Consider the following 24,504-nt stretch of genomic DNA (forward strand, 5'->3'; position numbering starts at 1 on the left):
GCTCATAATTCTTCGAATATAACGCACAGTGTATATTCTATTTGGGCGACGTACTTCCTTACTTCTACCACCGTTTTTCCATAATTATGAGCCTTAGTTGGACTTCGGAAACTACGTCTCTCTATAAGCTGTGCGATTCTGTTTTACTGCTTCTGAGGCGCTGTCTCCTTTCCAACGCAGCAAAGCTGCACACAAAAATACTGCAATTCCCACAATGCACCTGTCCGCCCTTTCTCCTTCCCATTTGACCACTTACTTTCCTGCCTAAAAAAAAATAACCCTGAAGTTCCCTGAGATCAGCTGATCAACATTGACAACAAGGGGGAAAACAGACGATCTTGGGACTGGCCCTTATACCTACCGGGGCGCCAGGTTCACACGCTGGGACCCAGATAGTTAAATCCTTCTATTGGGGAAGAAAGGGATCCCTCCCTGTCCACCGCCGGGTTTAGTAGTTAAAAAGAGGAGCTGGAGGAGGAGACAACCGTTTGATTACTTAGTCACTGAGACTTGCAAGGAGGAAAAGGAGGAGGAGGAAGAAGATGCCTATTGTTTAATAAACAATAGATCGGGCTGCGTTGTTCTGTACGGTTTGTTTTTGTCGTCTTATTTTACTTCGCTTCCTCTCGCTTGTTCTTGTTTACACGGGGAGATTTAGCGCCTCACGAGAAATTAATTCATTAATCCAGAGATTATCTGTCTGGATGTGGTGCTTTCAAGTAACTCAATCAAACCGTGAGTTATATATTATGTTTTTTAGATTATCGGACAGGGTTAACTCAAGATCTTCTCGTGGTAGCGAGTGAGTCACGACTCACAAGTGAACACTGAACCAATGTGTTTTTGTAACCATTCTTTTCCCCTCCCCCTCCCCGCTTTCTTGGCCTGTTTAAAAGCAGTTTAAAGTTAATTTTTTAATGCTTTACTTTAAGTAACTAATTCATCACTATATGACATATTGTCTGTTTGTGGGGCTTAACAATAGGGCTAACTGATGTGGTTTACTTGGTGTGTGTTTATGAAAGATGTTATCCTTGCTTGGAAGAGTACAGTCCAAAGCATTTTTACTTAAGATTAGGTGCCACACGGTTTGAATGGAAAGTGACTTGTTTAAAACAACCTACGTGGTCCTCTCAGTTGAATGGTGTTAAGTCCTATACTTTTTTTTTAAAATAAAATCGTCCTTGCCAATCTATTATGAGAATCCCCAGGTTGTTTTTAATCACATTTGAAGCTCGAATGGAGATTTTGTATATGAGTAATTTAATCAGATATATCTTTTGTTATGCAAAAGTTTTAAACTATATCCATGAGTGTTTTTCATTTTGAAGGAGAAATAAATCATGTAAAGAAAATAACAGGCTTTTTAATATTATCTGAAACATTTATTGCACTTATGTTTATGTGTATGTTTTTATATGTATACATTAAATCAATATTTTCCCTTATGTTTTAGACATTGCAAAGAAAAAACTTAGCTTACACTTTGGAGACAGATTGTTTTTCTTACATGTATCCAAGTTTATTGTGACTTTAAGTGTGGAATTTTACAGTCCCCTCAATCATTATGCAAACTTGTGTTTACAATTCTTAAGCCAAGTGGGACTTTTTTTATACATTTCATGAAAGCATCATAGAGGTGAAGAATCAAAACTGATACATATATCCCAACATTTATAGTTTCCTCTCTCTTAAAATAAGTACTAATTTTAGTTCTTTGGCAAACCAATGTATGTATCTGATAAAAAAAACCCAGTTTTATAAAGTAATAATTTGTGGAAGATGAGTGCCCAACCTCCATCTGTAGATAAAGGACTGAATACCACACTTTTGTGTCAGGAAAGCTATGCCTGCAGTGGCACAGATGAAGCAGTCTTTGAATGTGACGAATGTGGAAGTTTGCAGTGTCAGCGTTGCGAAGAAGAACTGCATAGACAAGAAAGACTTCGAAATCACGAACGGACTCGAATCAAACCTGGCCATGTCCCCTACTGTGACACCTGCAAAGTCACAAGTGGCAGCATCCTGCAGAACAATATCATAAGCTCTAGACAAAGGGCAACTGTAAGGTGCCAAGCGTGCAAAATAAACTTATGTTTAGAGTGTCAGAAGAGAACTCATGCTGGAGGAAATAAGAGGAAACATCCCATTACCGTATACCATAGTGGCAGACATCATGAGCAGCAAGAGGAGGAAGGAATGGATGAGGAGACCAAGAGGAAGAAGATGACAGAACATGTGGTAAGCTTCCTGCTGGTGGATGAAACGGAGGAAATTCAGGTAAGAATTGTTTTAAGCTTTGAAAATGAATAGAGATCAATAAGAATGTCTTATTTGGTTCAGGGTGGTGCTATTTTGGAAAAAAAATAAATTCAGTTATCACTCTGAGGGTTTCCCTTCATATTTGTATCAGTTCATATTCAAGTGATGCTCTCCTTATGATTTGACAAGATACATAAGTCAGACCTGGGCATTTGATGGCCGCTGGGTCACATCTGGCCCTTTGAAAGTCCCTGTCTGGCCTGCGTGGATTGCTTTATTTTGAAGGTGACTGCTATTTTTTTTTTCCAATTTACATGTGTGCATGCCTGCCTGCCTGCGTACGCACTTTCACATCCCTATTGGTTTGATCCTCCACAACAGTCTCAGTTTCTCATTTGGCCCCTTGGAAAAATTTGTTGCCCACCCCCGTGATAAGTAGTTTATACCATTATCCTACTGTCTGCAAGCATCACACTAAGTCATAATAGAGTTGATTTGGTTTTAGCATAGCTTGATGAAAATTCAAGTAGTATGGTTTATAATTTATGGCTTAGTACAGCATGTCTATCTAGACAATTGTGGCTTATTCAGTAAACTGTGGTTAGGCCAACCATTTCTTAATAATATAACATGAGTACCCTGTCAATGTGCTAAACCAAAATTAAAGAAGTCAAATTATAGTTTAGCACAATTTATCAATTATGTTAATGTTTGGACACTTACCAAAATGATCTTTTTTCATGGGTTCCTATCCCATTTGCCTTAACAGGGCTTTTCTGCAGTGTTTCCATATACATAAAAGATCAGGATAAATTGTATATAGGAACCAAGCAGTTGATTTATCTTGATGCTGTAGGAGGCAGAGACATCACTATTTATATTGCTGTTACTCTTTTGAGGTTATGGAGAAAAACCTTGGGCCTGACTTCTGGGAAACTAGCATTTTAATTCCAAAGTCCATAAGCAACTTTTGCAATACTGTACTGTGTAATCATTTGTACCCAATGAGTACAGATTGAATGAGTCATCGTGAAAGTTTTCAGTGGCATAAGCTATTTATTGGAAGCCCAGTTTAAACCTTTGACCAATATCTTTAATAAGAACAATAATTTTGTTTTTCTCCCTTTAATTTGTAGTCTTCCTTAAAAAAATGGTAACAAGCACCACAACCAATTAATTGTAATTTAATTGATCACCATGGCCAATTGACTATAATTTCAACACATCTATAGGGTACCAGATTGGGGAAAATGTAAATCTAATTAGACATTATTGTTTTCTGAACGTAAAGATCATGACAAATAATTATCCTTAATCATATTATTCATCTTCCACCTATAGTACCGTATTTTCCGGCGTATAAGACGACTGGGCGTATAAGACGACCCCCCAACTTTTGAGATGATTTTCAAGATTTTTCGTCTTATACGCCGGAAAATCAGCGAGCCCGGGAAGGCACGCCCTCCCCTCTCACTGTGGAGGAAGCAGGGCAGGCTGGCATCTGGCGGGAGCCGGCAGGGCAGTCCTGCACACGCGCGCGCTCCCCGGCTCCTAAGGAGTCCTCGGGGAGCCATGGCAGGCGCCTCACGCTCTTCCCTATTGAGGCAGCATCGGCGGAGCCATCCGGCATCGGGCGGGAGCCGGCAGGGCAGTCCTGCGCACGTGCGCGCTCCCCGGCTATTAAGGAGCACTCCTTAGCAGCCGGGGAGTGTGCGCGTGTGCAGGACTGCCCTGCCGGCTCCCGCCTGACGCCGGGCGGCTCCGCCGATGCTGCTTCAAGAGGGAAGAGCATGAGGCGCCTGCCATGGCTCCCCGAGGATTCCTTAGGAGCCGGGGAGCGCGCGCGTGCGCAGGACTGCCCTGCCGGCTCCCGCCAGACTCCAGCCTGCCCTGCTTCCTCCACAGTGAGAGGGGAGGGCGTGCCTTCCCGGGCTCGCTGACTTGCAGCCAAGCCGGAGCCGAAAGGGGCTTTTCCTTCCACCCACCCTTTGGAATAGACGCAAGAGCTCCCGGGGTCTGGCATTTGCAAGGGGGAGGGGAAGGGGCTGAGAGGCTCTTGGGGGTGGGAAGGGAGAGTCACGTTGGAGGGGGGACTGGACTAAGGAGGCTTGAAGTTGCTTTGCAAGAACGGGGGCGCTCGATTGATTTATGTACTATTTTCCGGCGTATAAGACGACTGGGCGTATAAGACGACCCCCCAACTTTTGAGATGATTTCCATAGGTTAAAAAGTTGTCTTATACGCCGGAAAATACGGTAGGAATTTTTTGAACTGAGATGATGAATAAAGTAAGACAATACTGTGTAAGCATTTAGCAAATATGCAATTTTAACTTTACTATTGTTAACGCCTTTTTAAACTATTTAAACAATGCATAAAAAAGATTAAGTTAGAAAAAGATCCTAAATTAAGAAACATGATTAATTTGTTTGCCTGTTTTTCTCTCTCTTCGTTTCTGATTGGGCTGTACAGTATTTCAGGTTCAAGGGAAAATAGTGCTTCAAATATAATGAGACTGTGCCTATCTGCAACTTCTTAAGCAGCTATAAATTGAAATGGTCCATTCTCTGTCCGACTTTTTTGACTAGCCACACTTTCCATGGCTGCCATTTGAGGAATAATTAAGCCCTGCCTGCAGCCATTTTGTGCTAGTATTCACAAAATTTGATGTATCTGTTTGCATGAAAGGTTGTTCTGGCACAACATTTTTTACTTTTAATAAGTGTTTCATATGAAGGAACACTAAAATTGGCTCTGTCACACACAGTATGAAGTCATAAATTTAATTCTATCTCTGTAGGACTTTACTTCATTTCATTCCACATGTAGACCTAGGATCCCTTTTCTATACATTGCAAATTTTGCTTAGAAATGAATATGATGAAAAATATAAATTTAAGGGTTTGAGGCAAGGACTAAAATTGATCCTTTATATGTCTATTCAATTTAATAAGAGTTGAACAAATACACACTTTTTGTTCTCCCAGAAATAAATTTCATAGTTAAATTTGGTAATCCAGGATCCTATTATTTAAGTGCTGGCTGACACTATTGGAAAATACCATAAGAGAAAATGATAGATCCTAAGAGCCAGTTTGGTCTAATGCAGGGGTAGGCAACCTCGGCTCTTTTATGACTCATGGACTTCAACTCCCAGAATTCCTGAGTCAGCTACCCTTGGTCTAGTGGTTAAGGCACTAAGCTAGAAACTGGGAGACTATGATCTGTAGTCCAGCCTTAGGCACAAGCCAGCCATTCACTCTCTCTCAGTCCTAGGAAGAAGGCAATGGCAAACCACTTCTGAAAAAACTTTGCCAAGAAATTTGCAGGGAAACTTCCAGGTACTCTCTAGGACAGAGGTCCCCAACCTTTTGGGCACCAGGGACTGGTTACGTGGAGAGAGGTTTTTCTGCAGACCGGAGGGGGCTGGTTTTGTATGCCGCCTGCATCCTGCGGATGGGGTTTTTGCTTCTTTGTGGGGACCGGTTGCTGTCATACTGCAGCCCGATACCAGTCCACGGACCGGGGGTTGGGCAGCCCTGTTTTAGGACTCAATACTGACCTGAAGGCATAAGAAAAAGAAATACCCATTTAAAAAACATTATTTGTTGAACAAAAATTTTCTCTTCAAGATGTATCAGTTTTTCGATTCATTTCTTTTCTAATTTTATCCTTATAACAACAACATAAATTTAATCCGGTTGAGTAGGTGACTGATTTAAGTTTGCACATTGGACCTAATTCTGTGTAGTCCTAGGCTGATATACTAAGTATTGCAGAATTATTATGAGATGTGAACCACTCTTTTATAGATTTTGTGTGTGTTTTGTTTTGAATGCCAAGGTTTTTGTATTTGTAATTTAATCATTGTTATGTTGCTTTGACTGTTTATAATCCTATTCTAAGAGACGCTATAAGGTTTTTAAAGTCCTTTTAAGATTAGAATGGCATACCAAATTCAGTTGGCTTAGCCTTTTGAAATTGATAGATATCCCCACCTATTTGGGGACTGGTAGTATAAAGATATATAAATAGTAACATTCTTGGAAGAGGTTATTAAAATATGGGGGTCCCTTTGAAGCAAGTCTGATCAACTCTGAGCATTGCAGATTTAACATGATAGTTGGCAGCTTGATTACATGTTAGGTTTAAGTAGTAGCATTGTTCAGAAGCTTTAATGATCTCATAAAATCTTAATTTTTTTTTTCTTGTGTTGGAAGGTGGAGAATGAAGAAGAATTTATCAGGAAACTGAACTGCAAGGCTGACCAACATGTAAAGGTGGTGTCTATTTTTGGGAATACAGGGGATGGGAAATCTCATACCCTTAACCACACCTTCTTTTATGGCCGTGAAGTCTTTAAAACATCTCCAGCACAGGAGTCTTGTACAGTAGGTGTTTGGGCTGCCTATGACCCTGTTCATAAAATGGTAGTGATTGACACAGAGGGTCTTCTTGGTGCCATGGAGAATCTAAGTCAGAGGACCCGGCTGCTTCTGAAGGTCTTGGCTATTTCAGATCTGATCATCTACCGCACACATGCTGACAGACTCCACAATGATCTCTTCAAATTTCTTGGAGATGCTTCGGAAGCATACCTAAAACACTTCACCAAAGAACTGAAAGCAACCACAGCCCGTTGTGGACTGGATGTTCCATTGTCCACTTTGGGTCCTGGAGTCATTATCTTTCATGAAACTGTGTACACACAGTTATTGGGTGCTGGTGAGTAGAATCCAGTGGAAATATATTGTGCATTAGGGCTGCATGAAACTTTGGTAGGATGCACTGATGTGGAATATCTTCAGGTGAAGCACTCTTTTTCAACGAAGTGCTGAATCAAAGTATTCAATCCCCCTTGGATTGCATTGATCATCAAAATGACTACTGTAAATATTACACACACACACACACACACACACACACACACACACACACACTTATATATCTGCCCATCTTTCAGGCAACCTTGGGTGGCTCCCTATAAAATTATTTTGAAAACTGTAAAAAACATTCGAAACATAAAATAATAAAAACGATAAAAGGAAAAAGCTGACGTCAATCCATGCAAATAGATCACCATCTAATCTCCCAATGTTTGGGAGAGGGGAAAAAAGCAGATCTTTAAAGCTTTACAGAAGGGTAAAAGGATGGAGGTCTGAACTTCAGCGGGCAAAATGTTCCATAGGGCAGGAACTGCCGTGGAAAAGGTGTGCTTCCTAACTCCCATTAGATGACAAAATCAGGAGGGTGCCCACCCTATCTGACATAGTAGGACAGGTAGATGTCTTTAGGGAAAGGCTGTCTCATAGATAGCCTCACATAGAGCTTTGAAGGTGATGAACATCACTTTGAATTGTACCCAGAAAAACAATGGAAGTAAGTGCATCTCACACAACAGAGATGTTAGCATGGGCAAACCTAGCTTCCCCCACCATTCCTGTGTTGTGGATCAGTTGAACTTTCTGGGAAGTCTTCAAGAGTAGCCTCATGTAGAACACACTGCAGTAATACAAATGGGAGGTGACCAAGGCATGGGTGACCATGAGCAAGGCCACCCGGTCCAGGAAATTGGCACACCAGATGAATCTCTGCAAAGCCCTCCCCACCAGCCACGGCTGCCACCTGTTCTCCAAGCAGGAGCAGTGAGTCCACGAAGACTCCCAATTTTTTCTGGGAGACTGTGGGCTTCCTTGTACAATAGGTTGGCTGCTGTGAAAACCGACTGCTGGACTACATGGGCCAGGGGTCCATTGTAGCTGGATACTGTTTATGCTCTTAGAGCTTATTTCCTAGTGAGAATAAGATGATTTTAACCCTTGGAAGCTTAAATAATTTTTATCCCGTTTTAATTTTTTATGATTTGATAATGGCCCATGTTTAGGTGTATGAGTCTGTATTGCTTCTGATTATTTGAAGATGTGGTTTAGACAGAAATGTGATTACACCAGATGTCCATCTGGACATGGCAAAGATGCATTGCACAGATATTTTCTTTCTTCAGTGTTTCCACAAATATAACAAGTGCAGAAATCCTTAAAGGTCTAGATAACCCATTTGTTGTGTAATTTTGGCTATCCAATCGCTGTTATTTTACCCTGCTCTCCAGAAATATATGACACTCAGGATATATTTAAGGATTGCCAGAAATATTCAGAATTATGTGGTTCACCAGCTTACTAACAATTACATGTTAAATCCATTCAGATAATCCTTCTGAGGTGCCTGAGAAACTAATTCAGGATCGATTCCGCAAACTTGGTCTCTTCCCCGAATCCTTCAGCTCAATCCATTACAAAGGAATAAGGACACAAAACCCACCAACAGATTTTTGTAGCCTCAGGCATGCTGTGGAGCAGCAGCTAGAAAATAATACCACCCGTTCTCCACGTCCTCCTGGAGTTATCTACAAAGCACTCAAAGTAAGTAAGGACGCTGAGCTTGTCGATCAGAAGGTTGGCAGTTTGGCGGGTCGAATCCCGAGTGCCACGTAACAGAGTGAGCGCCTGTTACTCGTCCCAGCTTCTGCCAACCTAGCAGTTCGAAAGCCCATAAAAATGCAAGTAGAAAAATAGGGACCACTACGGTGGGAAGGTAACAGCGTTCCGTGCGCCTTTGGCGTCTAGTCATGCCGGCCACATGACCACGGAGACGTCCTCGGACAAGCGCTGGCTCTTCGGCTTTGAAACGGAGATGAGCACCGGCCCCTAGAGTTGGAAACGACTAGCACGCAAGTGCGGGGGAACCTTTACCTTTACCTTTAATAAGTCCAGATTTCTAATTGGAACAGTAATTCTAATGTTTTCCAGTTTATATTCTGTAGCAGGAGCCTATCTTCCAAAACTTATAGTTGTCCTGTTTTAATTCATGGTATAATTTGGTACAATTCTTTTCAAATGATATGCCTAGCTTCTCATCCCGTTGATAAGGCCCTGAATTCAAAAAGTAATCTACAGCAATCGCTTCTCAAGAATGGGCAAGGCCAAAATGGTACAGCAAATGAGTCAAGCCTCAGGAGTAAAGAGAATCTCAACTTCCTCAACTGTCTAGGAAAAATGGGCCAGAACCTTTGCAAATCAACAACTAGTTCAGAACTCTTCTTCCTGACAGTTGAATTTGCCCTCTTTTGTTAGTTAAATAAATAAATGCTTGATTGTAACATTTTATGTGGTAACTTAGATCAGAAGTCCCCAACCTTTTGGGCACCAGGGACAGGTTACGTGGAGAGAGGTTTTTCCACAGACCAGAGGGAGTGTGGTTTGTATATGTATGTGTGTGTGTGTATGTATGTGTGTGTGTGTATGTATGTATGTAAAAAGGATGACATATTGATCTCTGGGACAGAAAGTATATTTTGCACTGAGCTTTCGTTAGCCGCTGCTAACATTATCAAAGAGTAAGCCAACATTAGTGAGACATTGTTTTTATAGCCCTTTAACTATCAATAATTTAGCCATTGAACGCGTGATAGGTCCGTCGGTTCGCTCTCCCTATTACAGTCTGGTGTGTTATTGCCACCTCGTGCAGTTGACCTGGTTGGTGGGAGAGCAATGGCGGGATAATGCCTGACAGTTTGACATCACGGGACAAGTGCACACAGCCTAGGAAGCAGGTGACAAGAAGCAGGGCGAGGAGGGCTATGCATATATCAACCAATACAGATGAGCTGGATGTGACGCATCCGATTACATGCGGGCGGCGAACGGACGGACCTATCACGTGTTCGATGGCTAAATTATTGATAGTTAAAGGGCTATAAAAACAATGTCTCTTGTTGTTGTTAGTTGCGAAGTCGTGTCCGACCCATCCCGACCCTATGGACAATGTTCCTCCAGCCCTTCCTGTCCTCTATCATCTTCTGTAGTCCATCTAAGCTCACGCCTATGTCTCTCTAGTGTTGGCTTACTCTTTGATAATGTTAGCAGTGGCTAACGAAAGCTCAGTGAGAAATATACTTTCCGTCCCAGAGATCAATATATCCTCTTTTTTTATAAATAAATACACCTGGGACTCGGATTTTTAAAACGGTTATTGATATATACTGTATATGTATACGTTTCACTAAATAGACTGGGCTAGAATAAACTTTGGTCTCTATGTGGAGAAAGTGAAGAGCCCATGCAGATTCAATTCTTTGGCAAATCTAGTTTTGATAAAGACTGTAATCTAAACATTCAGAGTCTCAGGCTGGGTGTCAGAGCACTATACATTCATAAGCTATCAGAACTGAGCTATTGTAGTGCAACGGAAAGGTCCATATTGTTACCAGGGTAACTGACAGGACATGGTCTCTAGGCAACAAATCATTCGTTGGTTTGCCTTGACTTTCCTGAATTTTCTTAAGCGAGAAACTAGATTTTCACTGATAGATACCAAAGATGTGGCACCTAGAACAAACAGAGGCTAGAACCCAGGCTCTTCAAGGAGCAATGTAAGATGCTGAGTAGCAGCAGGGAAATGTAGCGATACAAATCCTTCTGAACTTTACCATCTGGATGAGTTTTGGACTGCAGACTCACTGAAATATTCCTTCACTAAAACTTTCTGCTCACCTTTCCCATGGAGTGGGTTTTTCTTTTGTCCTTTCCTGCGGAAATGAAATGTAGGTGATATCGTGAGTGATTATTGTTACCTCCCCTACAACTATTTGATGAACATGCATTAAGACACATTAAGAAACGTTATCTATTTATTCCATGGAAAACATAATATTAAACGACTTAGTATTATTTTACCACCCAAATCTTTTCTAGTTTTGTAACATTAAACATGATTCAGGATAATGGCTACGTATGTTTACTCAGCCATTAGCTTTAAGATTTATTTATTTAGGGGTTTATTTCCAGATTAAAATGTATGAAAAAGAAGTGACATTGGATAGATAAATAAATAAAAATAACACTACCTCAGGGAAACTTTCTCCTGAAAAAAAAAGTCCATCCTGGCTAAAAATTTCCAAGAGGTTAAGAAATTAGTGGTTTCTTTATGCTTGCTTAGGGCTAGCATCTACAAATTTCACATACTTTCAAAACTTTTGATTTTGCTATTAATACATTTCTTTTGGGGAACTAGGTTTTATTTTTTTACCCTTTTTTATGCTAATATCTCAGTTGATGGTTAACTTCTTCATTCATAACTATTGATAGGGCTCGCAACTTAGGCGTCCTCCTGGACTCACGGCTCAATTTTGAAGATCATATACGAACCGTGACCAGGGGAGCTTTTGCCCAGGTTCGCCTGGTGCGCCAGTTGCGACCCTACCTGGACCGAGATGCCCTACGCACAGTCACTCATGCGCTCGTGACCTCCTGTTTAGACTATTGCAATGCTCTCTACATGGGGCTGCCCTTGAGGACCATTCGGAGACTACAACTGGTGCAAAATGCGGCCGCGCGAGTTGTGATGGGGGACTCCCGATACTCCCATGTAACACCTCTACTCCGTGAGCTGCATTGGCTTCCAGTTGCTCTCCGGGTGAGATTCAAAGTGCTGGTGATGACCTATAAAGCCCTAAATGGCTTGGGTCCGGGATATTTGAGGGAACACCTGCTGCCAACATCAAGTTCCCTTCGTCCTGTGCGCTCGCAGACGGAGGGTCTTCTCAGGGTGCCGCCGGTAAAAGATTGCCGGCAGATGACACCCAGGGAGAGGGTCTTTTCTGTGGGTGCGCCTGCCCTCTGGAACCAGCTACCCGTGGAGCTCAGGACTGCCCCTGATCTACGCTCATTCCGCCGGGACCTGAAGACTTGGCTCTTTGAGCTCTCTGACCCAGGCTGAGAATTTTAACTGGGGTTTTATTTTCAGGGATAATTTAATCTTTTAATTCTCTTTTAACTTTGTATTTTATATTGATGTGATTTTAAAATGCCCTGTAAACCACCCTGAGTCCTTCGGGAAAGGGCGGTATATAAATCTAATAAAATCTAAATCTAAAATCTATTGGGATGATCCCTAAACTGTTGTTTTTAATGCTCTGGGCTAAAAATTTATAATGGAAAATGGAGAAGGAATAACAGATTATTCTGCATGTGATGTTAAAAGACAACTAACAAAACAATAATGGAGAAACTAATAGGTTCTACACTAAGGCACAAAGTAGTTTGTTTGATTTTTGCATAATGTGTTGTTTGAATTGAACCAACGATGGTTCATTCATAAACCATTGTTAAACAAACAGGGATTTGTATGAGGGAGTGGATCCAATCCTAAATTCCCAAGTGCTATTTTTCCCCCACCTCTTTCACCAAGAGTACACCTGAAATTCAGTTGTGCATTCAGAGGCATTGATGAATAATAGAATAGAATAGAATAGAATAGAATAGAATAGAATAGAATAGAATAGAATAGAATAGAATAGAATAGAATAGAATAGAATAGAATAGAATAGAATAGAATAGAATAGAATAGAATAGAATAGAATAGAATAGAATAGAATAGGAAGGGACAGCCCCCTGCTCAAGCAGGAGAACCTATACCATTTCAGACAAGTGACTGTCTAGGTGGCACATAGAGCCCTCTCTGTGGGCACGCACGCCATCACCCCAGTCCTAGGCCTTCAGCTGGATTCTATAAAACCTTTTCGCTTTACACCTCTGCTGCAGTGTGCAAAAAAAAAAAAAGTTCAATCAATCAATTTCAACTTCTCGCGGGGCGAAAAAAGATCTCGCAAAGTTGGAATTGATTGATTGAACTTTTTAGTCCCACCCAGTCTGCTGTTACCACTGCAGCCATGGGCCACACCCACCCAGTGGGCCACACTCACCCGGCACCTGACGATACATAAGTGGGTTTTGGGTTGCAGTTTGGGCATTCGATCTCTAAAAGGTTCGCCATCACTGGTCTAGTCTCTTCTTAAAAACCTCCAGTGATGGAGTGCTCATGATTTCTGAAGGCAAACTGTTCCACTGGTTAGTTGTCCTCACTGTTAGGAAGTTTCTCCTTAATTCCAGGTTGCTTTTCTCTTTGGTTAGTTTCCAACCATTGTTTCTTGTTTTGCCCTCTGGTGCTTTGGAGAATAGTTTGATGCCATCTTCTTTGTGACAGCCCCTCAAATACTGGAATACTGCTATCATGTTGCCCCTGTTTCTTTTTTTCTTTAGTCTCAACATCTTTTTTGTAGTATGGTGACCAAAATTGGTTGCAGTATTCCAGGTGTGGTCTTCTATGCCTGTTTATACAACCCAGGATTGTGTTCGCTTTTTTGGCTGCTTCTGCACACTGCTGGCTCACTACAAAAGGAAAACAAAAGGGGGGACAGTTTTGAGGGTCACAGGCTCTTGATCCCTTGACCTATACCAGAGGTAGGGAACCTTGGCTCTTTTATGACTTGTGGACTTCAATACCCAAAATTCCTGAACCAGCCATGCTGGCTCAGGAATTCTGGGAGTTGAAGTCCACAAGTCACAAAAGAGCCAAGGTTCCCTACCCCTGACCTATACCTTTCCATAAACTTGCTGTGTATTCAACATGCCTACCATTCTATGCTTATTAATGATTTTTCTCTCTCTCTTGTCATCCAGGCATTAAGTGATCGGTTCTGTGGTGAAATTCCAGATGATCAAATGGCTCATAGCTCCTTCTTTCCAGATGAGTATTTTACCTGCTCCTCTGTATGTCTTAGCTGCGGGTAAGTAGATATAAAGGCCCATATTTGAATAAAGTTTATCCAGTCCTACATTATGTTGTAATGTTGGAGTGTTTCTGAGAATAGCAAGGCATCATTTAGTTTTGTTGAAGAGATGCCTACTATAGTTTCTTCCGGTATACATTGCAGATCATGTCTGCTACTAAAACACTGAAGTGTGGCTCATACACTTACTTATAGTTACAGTATACTTTCAAATTGGATTTTTTTATTTGCTTTGTTTGTTAAGATGTTGTAGATCACCTGACACATTTGTTTTTAATGGCCTTGGTGCTATTTTAGATAGTCATTAAGATTTCTACATTAAGAAGATAGGATTTGGGCTATCGTAAAAACTAACAAATCTAAAGTGACTATATTTGCTTCTGGATAACACTTAATAGATCAGAAATGGAGTTCCATTTGTTGCAATTTCATATTTCCAATTTGAGTTCAATAAATAATTCTCTGGTATTAGAATGACATATTGACCCTCATCAAATGGAACTAGAGACTGGCTAAAATCCCCATCTTTAATCATGCTCTATTAGTTCTAAAATTGTAGTATTTATTGTAAGAGTGGTTTGCTATTGATGGATATGTATTTCTTTGTGTAATATTTTTGTTGTCCTTTTCCCTTTTCTTTCATTTTGTTGTTGTATAGATGAATAATTTCTCTGTGTACTGTTATGACTGTTTCAAGGTAATCAAGTAAGCATTAGGTTTTGATGGTTATAAAATTACTAGGGGAAAACAAGCTGTGTATAAATATAAGACAGTAGGACCCCAAATACATCAAATATTCAATTTTAACAATTGTCAGTACAGACAAAAGTGCAGAAAGGTAAGTAAATGTCTCCTTCCTTCTTTTGCTGTCTTTGAATAACTATTGCAATGCTATTTTCCCCCTTCAAATGGGGCTACTTTTTTCCTGTGAAGATCTGCCAGCAATATATTACTGCAAGGTGATATTATCAAATCATGTTGTTATATTACAATATCATAAGTCTAATATAAAAAGAACACAGGGAGCCCCTTACCTTTAGGTGAAGGAACACAATTTAGTTTTGTCTCTTTTTCCAGTTCTTCCTCCCCTCCCCCCCATTCCAATTTTTTTTTGGGGGGGGGAGGAAACTTACTTTTTCTGAGATGAAATAGGTAAAAAGAGTTTGATTCTAATGTTAGGACGAGCTTGTAAAATTGAATTATTATTTTACTGTACTGAGATATGTCATGCCAGCTGTTTGACTCCGATCCTTTTTTTTCTTCTTTTTTACAATTTTAGAAGTGGGTGTAAAAACAGCATGAACCATGCAAAAGAAGGAATCCCCCATGAAGCTAAGAATCGCTGTAGATATACTCATCAGTACGATAATCGAGTATTCACCTGCAAGGTGAGTGGAGCAAGGAAAGTGGCATTTCTGGTACTGAAGACCGTAAGCTGCTAAGGTGAAGGTGATCCAAAATTCATTTGCAGTAGAAATAGAATAGAATAGAATAGAACAGAACAGAACAGAAAATAGAATAGAAGCTGGAAGGGACCTTGGAGGTCTTCTAGTCCAGCCCCCTGCTCAAGTAGGAGGACCTATATCATCTCAGACAAGTGACTGTCCTCTAGTCTCTTCTTAAAAACCTCCAGTGATGGAGCACCCACGACTTCTGAGGTCAAGCTGTTCCACTGGTTAATTGTCCTCACTGTCAGGAAGTTTCTCCTTTATTGCAGGTTGCTTCTCGTCCTGCCCTCTGGTGCTTTGGAGAATAGTTTGATGCCTTCTTCTTTGTGGCAACCCCTCAAATACTGGAATACTGCTATCATGTTGCCTCTGTTCCTTTTTTTCTTTAGACTTTCTCAACCACAATCCAATTTACATTAGTCACGTTTTCAGATTTCCTATTTTAAAATTGAAGTTCTTTTTAAAAAAAAAATTTTAAAAACCCCTCTCTGGGTATTTCTGGCAATGTACAGAATTAAAACATTTTTTTACCTTTTAAAAAGTATTTTAATTTATATGAATAGCAATAAGGTGGGAGTAAAGATTGTCCCTGTAAGCCCTCCTTTCCTTCTTTCTGTGTATATTATAGGATGTAGCTAATTCTAGCAGTCCTAAATAATAGAAACAACATGAACTAGGAACTGGGAATTCATTTTGGTAGATCCCAGATAGTAGTTTTCAGCTGGAAATGATGATGGTTTCCCTAATTTTGTGGTTTCTATGCTCTGCTTGAAATCATGATAGGTGTTATATTTATACTTACGTTGTCATAAAAATGTTCAGCTCATGCCATTTCTTACTACTACTTTTCTGAAAAGAAAAATTTGTGTGCAGAGCTGGCCTGAACATTGATATTTGAAGAGAAAAGCTTTTTAACTGATATCCTGCTTTTCAGGGCTGTTATGAACATGGTCAAGAGGTTAGGGTAGTGCCCAAAACATCTGCTTCTACCGATTCCCCTTGGATGGGCCTTGCTAAGTATGCCTGGTCAGGGTAAGTGAAAAGTCCATCCCCTCCCTCTCTGCTCTCTTAGTCTTATCACTTCAAGAGGCTGAAGTGAGCAGCTCTTTTCATCCCTACTTGCAGATATGTAATTGAGTGCCCCAATTGTGGAGTTGTGTACCGTAGCCGGCAATATTGGTTTGGGAACCAAGACCCTGTGGATACTGTGCTGAGGACGGAGATTGTACACGTCTGGCCAGGAGTAAGTCTGTTGGCGATGATTGGCTTCCAGTTTCTTTTTTTAGGACCGTAAGGATTGGAAAGGGCCACTTAGATAAAGTATGGGCAAACTTTGAATGGTGTGTGTGTGTGTGTGTGTGTGTGTGTGTGTGTGTGTGTGTGTAACAGGAAGCTATCCAATGATGTCCAGTGCTCCAGGCCTGCACAAAGTGCAAGGTTGACTCAGCCTTCCATCCTTCCGAGGTAGGTAAAATGAGGACCCAGATTGTTGGGGGCAATTAAGCTGACTTTGTAATAATGCCGCTTGGGGTGTGTGTGAAAGCCCTAATAAGCAGGCATATACATAGAATGAAGGCTACTGCTAAGCTTGTAAGCCGCCCTGAGTCTTCGGAGAAGGGCGGGATATAAATGGAATTAAAATAAAAATAAATAAATAAAATAAAGTGATTTGGCCTGTTTTTTAACTTTTGGGGAGGATTTTGAAGGTGCAGATGGAACAAAGGAGTAAGCCATTCCCATTCACACCCTTAAATACTTCCCCCAAGATTTTGACTGGTGCTAAGGAGGCACATTCAAGCTATTGGTACTCACCCAATTTAGGACACTGAGTTCAATTAAACCAATCTCAATATGATTATAATTGATGATAGCTGTTGTTTATTCTGTGATGCTAACTCTTTCCCTGGATTTGACATGTGGAAAAGAATTTTCAGTGACTGGATGTTTTAAATTCTTCCTAAGGCAAGTGTATAGAGCTTGTGCCATTTCTGATGTTCTGCCCTTTGAATTTAGCAGCTCTTGACAGCATGTTCCAAAGCCCCTGCAATCTACTCAAATGTGTCACGGTCAGGACTGATCATTCCCTCAATTATTTTGGTGGTATTAATATTTTTTGCTATTCTTCTCATAAAGGGGAACATCCGGATGCGTTTGATGAAAACAGCTTGGCAGCAGCAGTCAAACAAAATAAGATGTGCACTTTACTGTTTTATTTCAGACTGATTGCAGCCTGAAGGACAACAACAATGCTGCTCAACGCCTGATTGATGGAATGAATTTCATGGCACAGTCAATGTCTGAACTGAGTTTGGGACCTACCAAAGCTGTAACCTCGTGGTTGACAGATCAAATTGCTCCGGCTTACTGGAAACCCAATTCCCAGATTCTGGTACCCAGCACCAGCATAATTATTTGCAAATATTTCTTGTTTTTCTTCACTTTGCTTTTTCCGAAGAGCTGAACGAATGCTTCACAATTTGTTTAAATGCATTTATTACAATGTACAAAACTATAGACTTAACAGTTGTTCTTTTTTTTTCTTTTCAAAATTGCAAATAGCTACTCCCCTTGGAATGAGTATAAATTAGGGGTCCTTGGTGCTCTCTGAGCTTGCTTGTTTTCTTGCAGATGTTTCATTAAGTAGGCAACATCATCAGTGCTAGTAAGGAGTGCTGTTTGCTGTCTGAGAGCAAACAGCACTCCTTACTAGCCCTGATGATGTTACCTAGTTAGGGTAATGAAACATCTGCAAAAAAACCAAGCACACTCAGAGAGCACCAAGGACCCCTCATTTCAACCCTGAGATACAAATATTCTCCTTCATGAGTATTAATTGTTCCTAGGAGACGTAAAATGAGTATTAATTGTTCCTAGGAGTTGTAAAAAAACCCCAAAAACCTAGGGGTTGTGGTGGGCAGACTGTCTGAAGCAGGGGTCTTCAAACTTGGCCCTTTTATGACTTGTGGACTTCAACTCCCAGAATTCCTCAGCCAGCATGCATCAGCTAGATTTTCTGTTTTCTCTCCTCTTGAAATGTAGAAGAGCAATGCACTATTTTCATCTCCAGGATGTAGTTTACATTTCAACAAGATTTGTCTCTACATATTATGTGCTAATTGACCAACCCTATCTTTTTTTCTTTTTTTTTTTGCTCCTTTATAGTCAGAATGACACACAATTCCTGACACTAACCAGTGGCTAGTAATTTTGAGTTTCTCCTCTCTCTTCAGGGCTAAAAGCTAGCCCACAAGCTCCTTGGATAAGACACCGATACTGTGTCTAATAATCCCTATGCAGCTAACAAGATTCTCCCAGGAAGCCAGCTTAGTGAAGACATCCATATTAATGAGGGATGTAGCAATATTGCTTTAATCTATTCTTCCCTGATCTGTGGTTGAAATATATTTAATTACAATTTTCACCAAGAGCCACTGTCCAATGGCAGAGCGTATATTTTGCTTGGAAAGGACCTACGTATTTCTAAATAAAACTGGAAAAGCTCCTATCTAAAAAAGTCAGCACAGATGCTAAGCTAGATAGGTCAATAGATGATACAAGTTGACAATATTGTTTCTGTGAGAATGAGAGTTGAATTTGAGTGTTTTTGGAGGACATTAAGTTGAGGAAAGCTAATTTAGCCAAAGTGAGTGGAGTGGCTTAAATACCTCTTCGTATACCGTTTTTCCTTCATTTTCATTAAACGGGAAAAAAATCCTGCAATGTTTTGACTTTGCTCATCCTTTCTTGTTCAGAATTGTAGGAAATGTGGCATATCTTTTAAAGATAATGATACCAAGCACCATTGTCGGGCTTGTGGAGAAGGTTTCTGTGATGGTTGTTCATCCAAGACTCGCCCTGTCCCGGAACGTGGTTGGGGACCCACACCTGTGCGAGTATGCGACAACTGTTATGACAACAGGGGCTTTCAGTTAGGTAATCTTGTCTTGATCATACTACTAAGTGAGGAATTAACAGTGGTTTTTTTTTAGTAATACTGTATTGTGATAGTGTAAATCTTGTGATGTCTGAAAATGAAAGCAAACTAAACCATACCTGTGATCAGCTACTTGTAACTAACATAGTCTTGTTAATTTCACTGGGTCTTCTCCAAGGCTGACTTTGCACAAGATATATATTAATGGTTTGCTTAACTGTGATTCAATGAATAAAGCACCCTAAATACAAATGATAGTAAAGTTAATGTGTTATATAAATTCAGTTGACATATGACTTGGACATAAAACCCTTAACCTTTGGAATCTCTTTCCATTATATGCAGCTCATTTCAGTCACTTTTGAAGCTAATGCTATTATATACAATGTCTAAGATGTTGGACTTCGCCCAAAGAACCCCGGGTTTCAATCCCACCTCATGTGGAGCTCATTAGATGATTCTAGGCTACTCACTCCTTCTCGGGTTATTGCTGTGGAGATAAAATTAAGGGAGATGCCAATACATGCCGTCTTAAGGTTCCTGAGAAAAAGTGAGGACTAGACTAGACTAGACTAGACTAGACTAGACTAGACTAGACTAGAATAGAATAGAATAGAATAGAATAGAATAGAATAGAATAGAATAGAATAGAATAGAATTCTTTATTAGCCAAGTGTGGTTGGACACACAAGGAATTTGTCTCCGGTGCATAAGCTGTCAGTGTACATACAAGTAATAGTGATAATCATGATCATATACAACATGAAAATATTTTAATCATAAATCGTGAAATACAATAATTCATCATAAATCATAAGATGCAATACTTAGTGATAGTCATAGAGTACTAGCTAAGCAAACAACATAAATCATACTAGGATATTTTAAAAACCCAATATAAATTGTAAGATACAAGCAGCAAAGTTATAGTCATAAGAAGACAAAGATAGGTGATAGGAAAGAGCAGGGGTATCATAGTAATATAGCTTTACTAAGTGTTTTGATGGTGTTGCGTTAAGGAAAGTATAAGCAGTTATTACCTCAGGACAAGTAATCACATAAGCAACCTGCATATTGTTCAGTTTACTGTTCATGCATATTCTGTTCATATTCATAATAAATTGTTAAAACATGAGAGATTTTTTTCAGTAATTTATCTTATTTAGTTGGTGTCCTTGCCAGCTGCATCCCTTGGCTTAAAAACCAAACCATTTTAGGTTATTTATATATTTAAATGTATTGGCTGCCGAACTCCAATGGACTCTGAGCAGTGTACAAAACTAGGAAAACTAAAGAAATGGCTAAAAACTTTGAATCCCACAGGCAGTTGAGGCAAAAACAACAAAAGAACAGGGACCATTGAACACATAATAAAAATCAACCCCAGGCCAAAGCTTTTTTTTTTTGAAGTTTTCTGGAACCTCAGGAGAAAGACTGCTGTCCTTATCTTGGGGGGGCGGGGCGGAGAGGGCTGTTCCAGTGAGTGTGAGCAGCAAAAGAGAAGCCATACTTCTTAGATCCCACAAACTGGCAAAGCTGAATGGAAAGGACCTGGAGCGCATCTTTTCAGCTGGATTATATTGGGAAAGCAGAAACAGTTGGAGATAAGCGAGATAATCACAGTATGACACACAATACTGCTAGCTTAATATGCTGCTGTGAGGATGTCGCTCCAAAGTGTCACTTGTTCATTTGATAGCATCTGGAAGTCATGAATATTTCATGACTTTCCAACAAAAAGATGAGAAATAATCCTGGAGTTTACCTATGAACGCATTCATCCAGAAAAGTCACACAAATTTGGTTGAAGCTCTTAATATTTAACCCTGAATGGATTTTGGCCTCCACTGTAGACTGGCTAGCTCAGGATAACTGTGGGAGCTTTATAAAATCATGATTAGAAGAAACCATTTATCCTACTGAATCCAAATTAAAGAATCTCTGACAGGTGCCTGACCAATCTCTGTTGAAACATATCTTTCAGTGGGAAGTTTATCACCTTGATAAGATATAGTCTTGTGAGCATTCAATCAGAATCTGCTTTGGCTAACATAAGAGAAATATTCTTATGTTGTGATGTTTTTAAAATAGGGTTAGGGGATTCCTTTGGGATGGAGCTTTTGGTTTTTGAACCCTAAAATTTGTTTTGCAGAAGTGGCTGAGGTATCAACAGATGAGGAAGGAGGAACAGTGATTGCCAGGAAAGTTGGTGAAGCTGTGCAGAATACCCTCGGGGCTGTGGTAACCGCCATTGACATCCCACTGGGTAAGTGTTACAAAAATGGGGAGGGGGGAGGTTGGGACAGGGGGAAAGCAACATGGGGAATGAACAGAACTTACCTCTGAGGCAGCTGAATTTTTTTTAATTGATGGGTTTATAAATTTAAGTATTCTGAGTTACCCTCACTTTGTGATTATGGCCAGGTAGTTTCAAATCTCAGTTGGAGGCAGAGACAATTCCCAGGAGTGTTTCCTTTCCTGGATGTACTCTTATGTGTCAATAGGCAGAGGCAACATAGAGAGGGACTAACAGACAGAGCTTAACATAATTAAAGTATAAAGGTAAAGGTTCCCCCTCACATGCGTGCTAGTCGTTTCCGACTCTAGGGGCCGGTGCTCATCTCCGTTTCAAAGCCGAAGAGCCAGCGCTTGTCCGAGGACATCTCCGTGGTCATGTGGACGGCATGACTAGACGCCAAAGGCGCATGGAACGCTGTTACCTTCCCACCGTAGTGGTCCCTATTTTTCTACTTGCATTTTTACATGCTTTCAAACTGCTAGGTTGGCAGAAGCTGGGATGAGTAACAGGCGCTCACTCTGTTACGCGGCACTCGGGATTCGACCCGCCAAACTGCCGACCTTCTGATCAACAAGCTCAGCGTCCTAACCCACTGAGCCACCGTGTCCCTTTTTAATTAAAGTATATGCATACATAAACTTTAAATTGTTTTTTTTATAAACAAACAGAAGAGACTACGTAACCTTTGCCCTACTTCGCTGATATCAAACTAGCTTTGTGGGATTTTTTTTATCGTTTACAGGTCTCATGAAGGATGCCGCTAGGCCTGCCTACTGGGTACCTGACCACGAAATCTTACACTGCCACAATTGCCGGAAGGAATTCAACATCAAATTGTCAAAGCATCACTGTCGTGCTTGCGGCCAGGGCTTCTGTGATGAATGTTCCCATGAGCGCAGAGCTGTCCCTTCCCGTGGTTGGGATCATCCAGTTAGAGTCTGTTTTAATTGCAATAAAAAGCCTGGTGATCTTTAACCCTAACTTTCCTTCTGGGTACGCAGTAACACCATAGCTTCTCAGGGTTAGATAAAAAGAAAAGAAAAAGAAAAACTAGGCAGAATGCATGTTGCTCATGTCTAGCCTTCTTTACATGTGTAGATTTCAGTAACGTGAAATAATCAATAGCCCGGATAAGGCTTGATTGCCAGTTGTGATCATGGAAGTTGGGGACTGGAGTATGTGGAGAAGCTTGCAATAAGTCGAGGAATCCCAAATCCAGTATATACCAGTCAACTGTATGTATTTCTATATCCTTATAATGTAGTATGCTAAATGCAGCTGGCTGATAAAGCATTGGTAATTTACTGTTAACATTGAAACGTAAATAGAAATTGGATTTTTTTAAAAGTGTAATGGATCAAGCACAACCTCTTGAGTGCCTTGGGATTCATTTGCTTGAAGGATTCTGCTACTTACAGCCTCATGAATTTCAATTACTGAGATTCTACAAGTTGGTCACTTGAAATAACCACCATCCATGAGCCTTGGTTTTGGATACAGAGTACCAGGCCTTTGGTCTGGCCATTGCAACCCTTATCACCTCTATTTATTTTAGCCCATTCTGGTTTCCTTTTGCTGATAGGGTCTTCCCAGTCAAAGCTAGAGGGATGCTGTTTATTACTATGTGCAAGGTCTCATGTGCAAAATTGGAAGCCCTTGTTCAAGCAAGCAAACAGTTCAAATTTGGAGAGAAGCTAAGTTTGTGGCACAAACCTAAAACTTACCTACTAAAGCCATTCCAGGTTAATTCTGAGGTGATGAATCCTTTCTCTTATCCACAAATTTGTGAGGTTGTGGATTTCTGTGTGATTCTCATTTCTTCATCAGACATGTCCAGACTGAAAGCAATGGTAAGTACGAAGGAAACTTCCAATAGTGTAGTATTTGTTTAGCTTCATAAGCTTTAGTTCTTTGTAAGTTGGCAAATGTCCGAAAGGACCCTCAAAGCACTCAGATAAACAAAATTGAAAATGGGCAATCTTCTGAGTGTACGAGCAAATGAGACAATGGCATTATTTTTTTTACAACAGCTCTGTACTGAACCACTCTGAGGCATTGATCTAGTCACTGAATAAAGTGATAGGATTAGGCTTTTCTGTGGATCTTGTTACAATGATAAACAAGATACCATCAGAAGCTTAATGAACAAATCCCTTATCATTTTGCCTCTTCTGAGTCAAATGGCAAATTCCTGTGGTGGAGACTATCTAGATTAATAATGGCTGGACTTTGGCATGATATCTAACACTCTTTTCCAATTTATTAAGTATACCCTTGTATATCTTGATGCCTGAAATTCTGTTGTAGGACTGTATTAAATTAAGTGCTATAAAGGACTTAACCCTTCTGAACAAGTGTGCTGATTTTTTCTGAATGCCTGCCTAGTCGTACTCTGTTACTAGAGGGAAAATATAGTGTTGACTTTGTATATCTAACAGAATTGGATTATATAGTAATACATTTCTGAATTACACATGATTTAATATGTATTTTGTAATTGGAAGCTGAATAGCCTTTCTATCCCCTCCCAAGGGAAAAGTCTTAGTGGAAGATTTTGTTTTCTCCCAATATTATTTTTAGTATTGACTTGTGGTGGAACGTAAAAATGGAATTTGTTTGTAAACTCTGTGTTCTTCGTGCCTGTAGCTCTTCCACCATGTTACTGCACATACAGAAATACTGAACATTCCTCATATAAAATTTTCACTTATAAGCTTCTGCTTTATGTAGTTTTCTTTTTTTAATCAAACTTCATTCTAAGGAGCTCAACGTTTGCCAGTGCTGTCTTCACCATCCTGGTGTCTTTAAGCTATTTTAACTTCAAGTTGCTTTGTTCCAAGTGACTAGGCATTCTACAGTGCAAGCCACGGTAAACTCAACATACTACTGATGCTGCCAAAGGACTGAAGTTGCATGGTCTTCACTGTCACTA

The 24,504-nt window shown here is 40.3% G+C and overlaps 1 protein-coding gene across 3 annotated transcripts; it reads left to right on the top strand.

Moving 5' to 3' along the window:
* Window positions 1–304: 304 nt before the first annotated feature.
* ZFYVE1 (zinc finger FYVE-type containing 1) lies at window positions 305–23,926 on the top strand. Of its 3 annotated transcripts, XM_081315412.1 has the most exons (13): window positions 305–585; window positions 761–802; window positions 1,457–2,280; window positions 6,483–6,987; window positions 8,470–8,684; window positions 13,782–13,888; window positions 15,171–15,279; window positions 16,274–16,371; window positions 16,465–16,582; window positions 17,558–17,728; window positions 19,092–19,272; window positions 21,426–21,539; window positions 22,315–23,926. In XM_081315412.1, exons 3-13 carry the CDS (start codon window positions 1,783–1,785, stop codon window positions 22,545–22,547), a joined length of 2,349 nt encoding a protein of 782 aa, XP_081171538.1. In that variant the 5' UTR covers window positions 305–585; window positions 761–802; window positions 1,457–1,782; the 3' UTR covers window positions 22,548–23,926. The 3 variants fall into 3 exon arrangements, with proteins under 3 accessions (XP_081171538.1, XP_081171537.1, XP_081171539.1); XM_081315411.1 differs by lacking the exon at window positions 761–802; XM_081315413.1 differs by lacking the exons at window positions 305–585; window positions 761–802; window positions 1,457–2,280 and having other exon boundaries at window positions 6,487–6,542.
* The last annotated feature ends 578 nt before the right edge of the window (window positions 23,927–24,504 follow it).

The sequence above is a fragment of the Vipera berus genome, assembly GCF_964194415.1.
Source record: "Vipera berus genome assembly, chromosome: 1".
Lineage (NCBI taxonomy): Eukaryota > Metazoa > Chordata > Lepidosauria > Squamata > Viperidae > Vipera > Vipera berus.

Bases quoted from the DNA above. Each gene is read 5' to 3' on its own strand.
- ZFYVE1 (XM_081315412.1), top strand. From the start codon at position 1,783: ATGAGTGCCCAACCTCCATCTGTAGATAAAGGACTGAATACCACACTT. The intron at 8,685-13,781 runs GTAAGTAAGGAC...CTTGTCATCCAG, and splicing joins TTATCTACAAAGCACTCAAA to GCATTAAGTGATCGGTTCTG. The intron at 17,729-19,091 runs GTACCCAGCACC...TTTCTTGTTCAG, and splicing joins AACCCAATTCCCAGATTCTG to AATTGTAGGAAATGTGGCAT.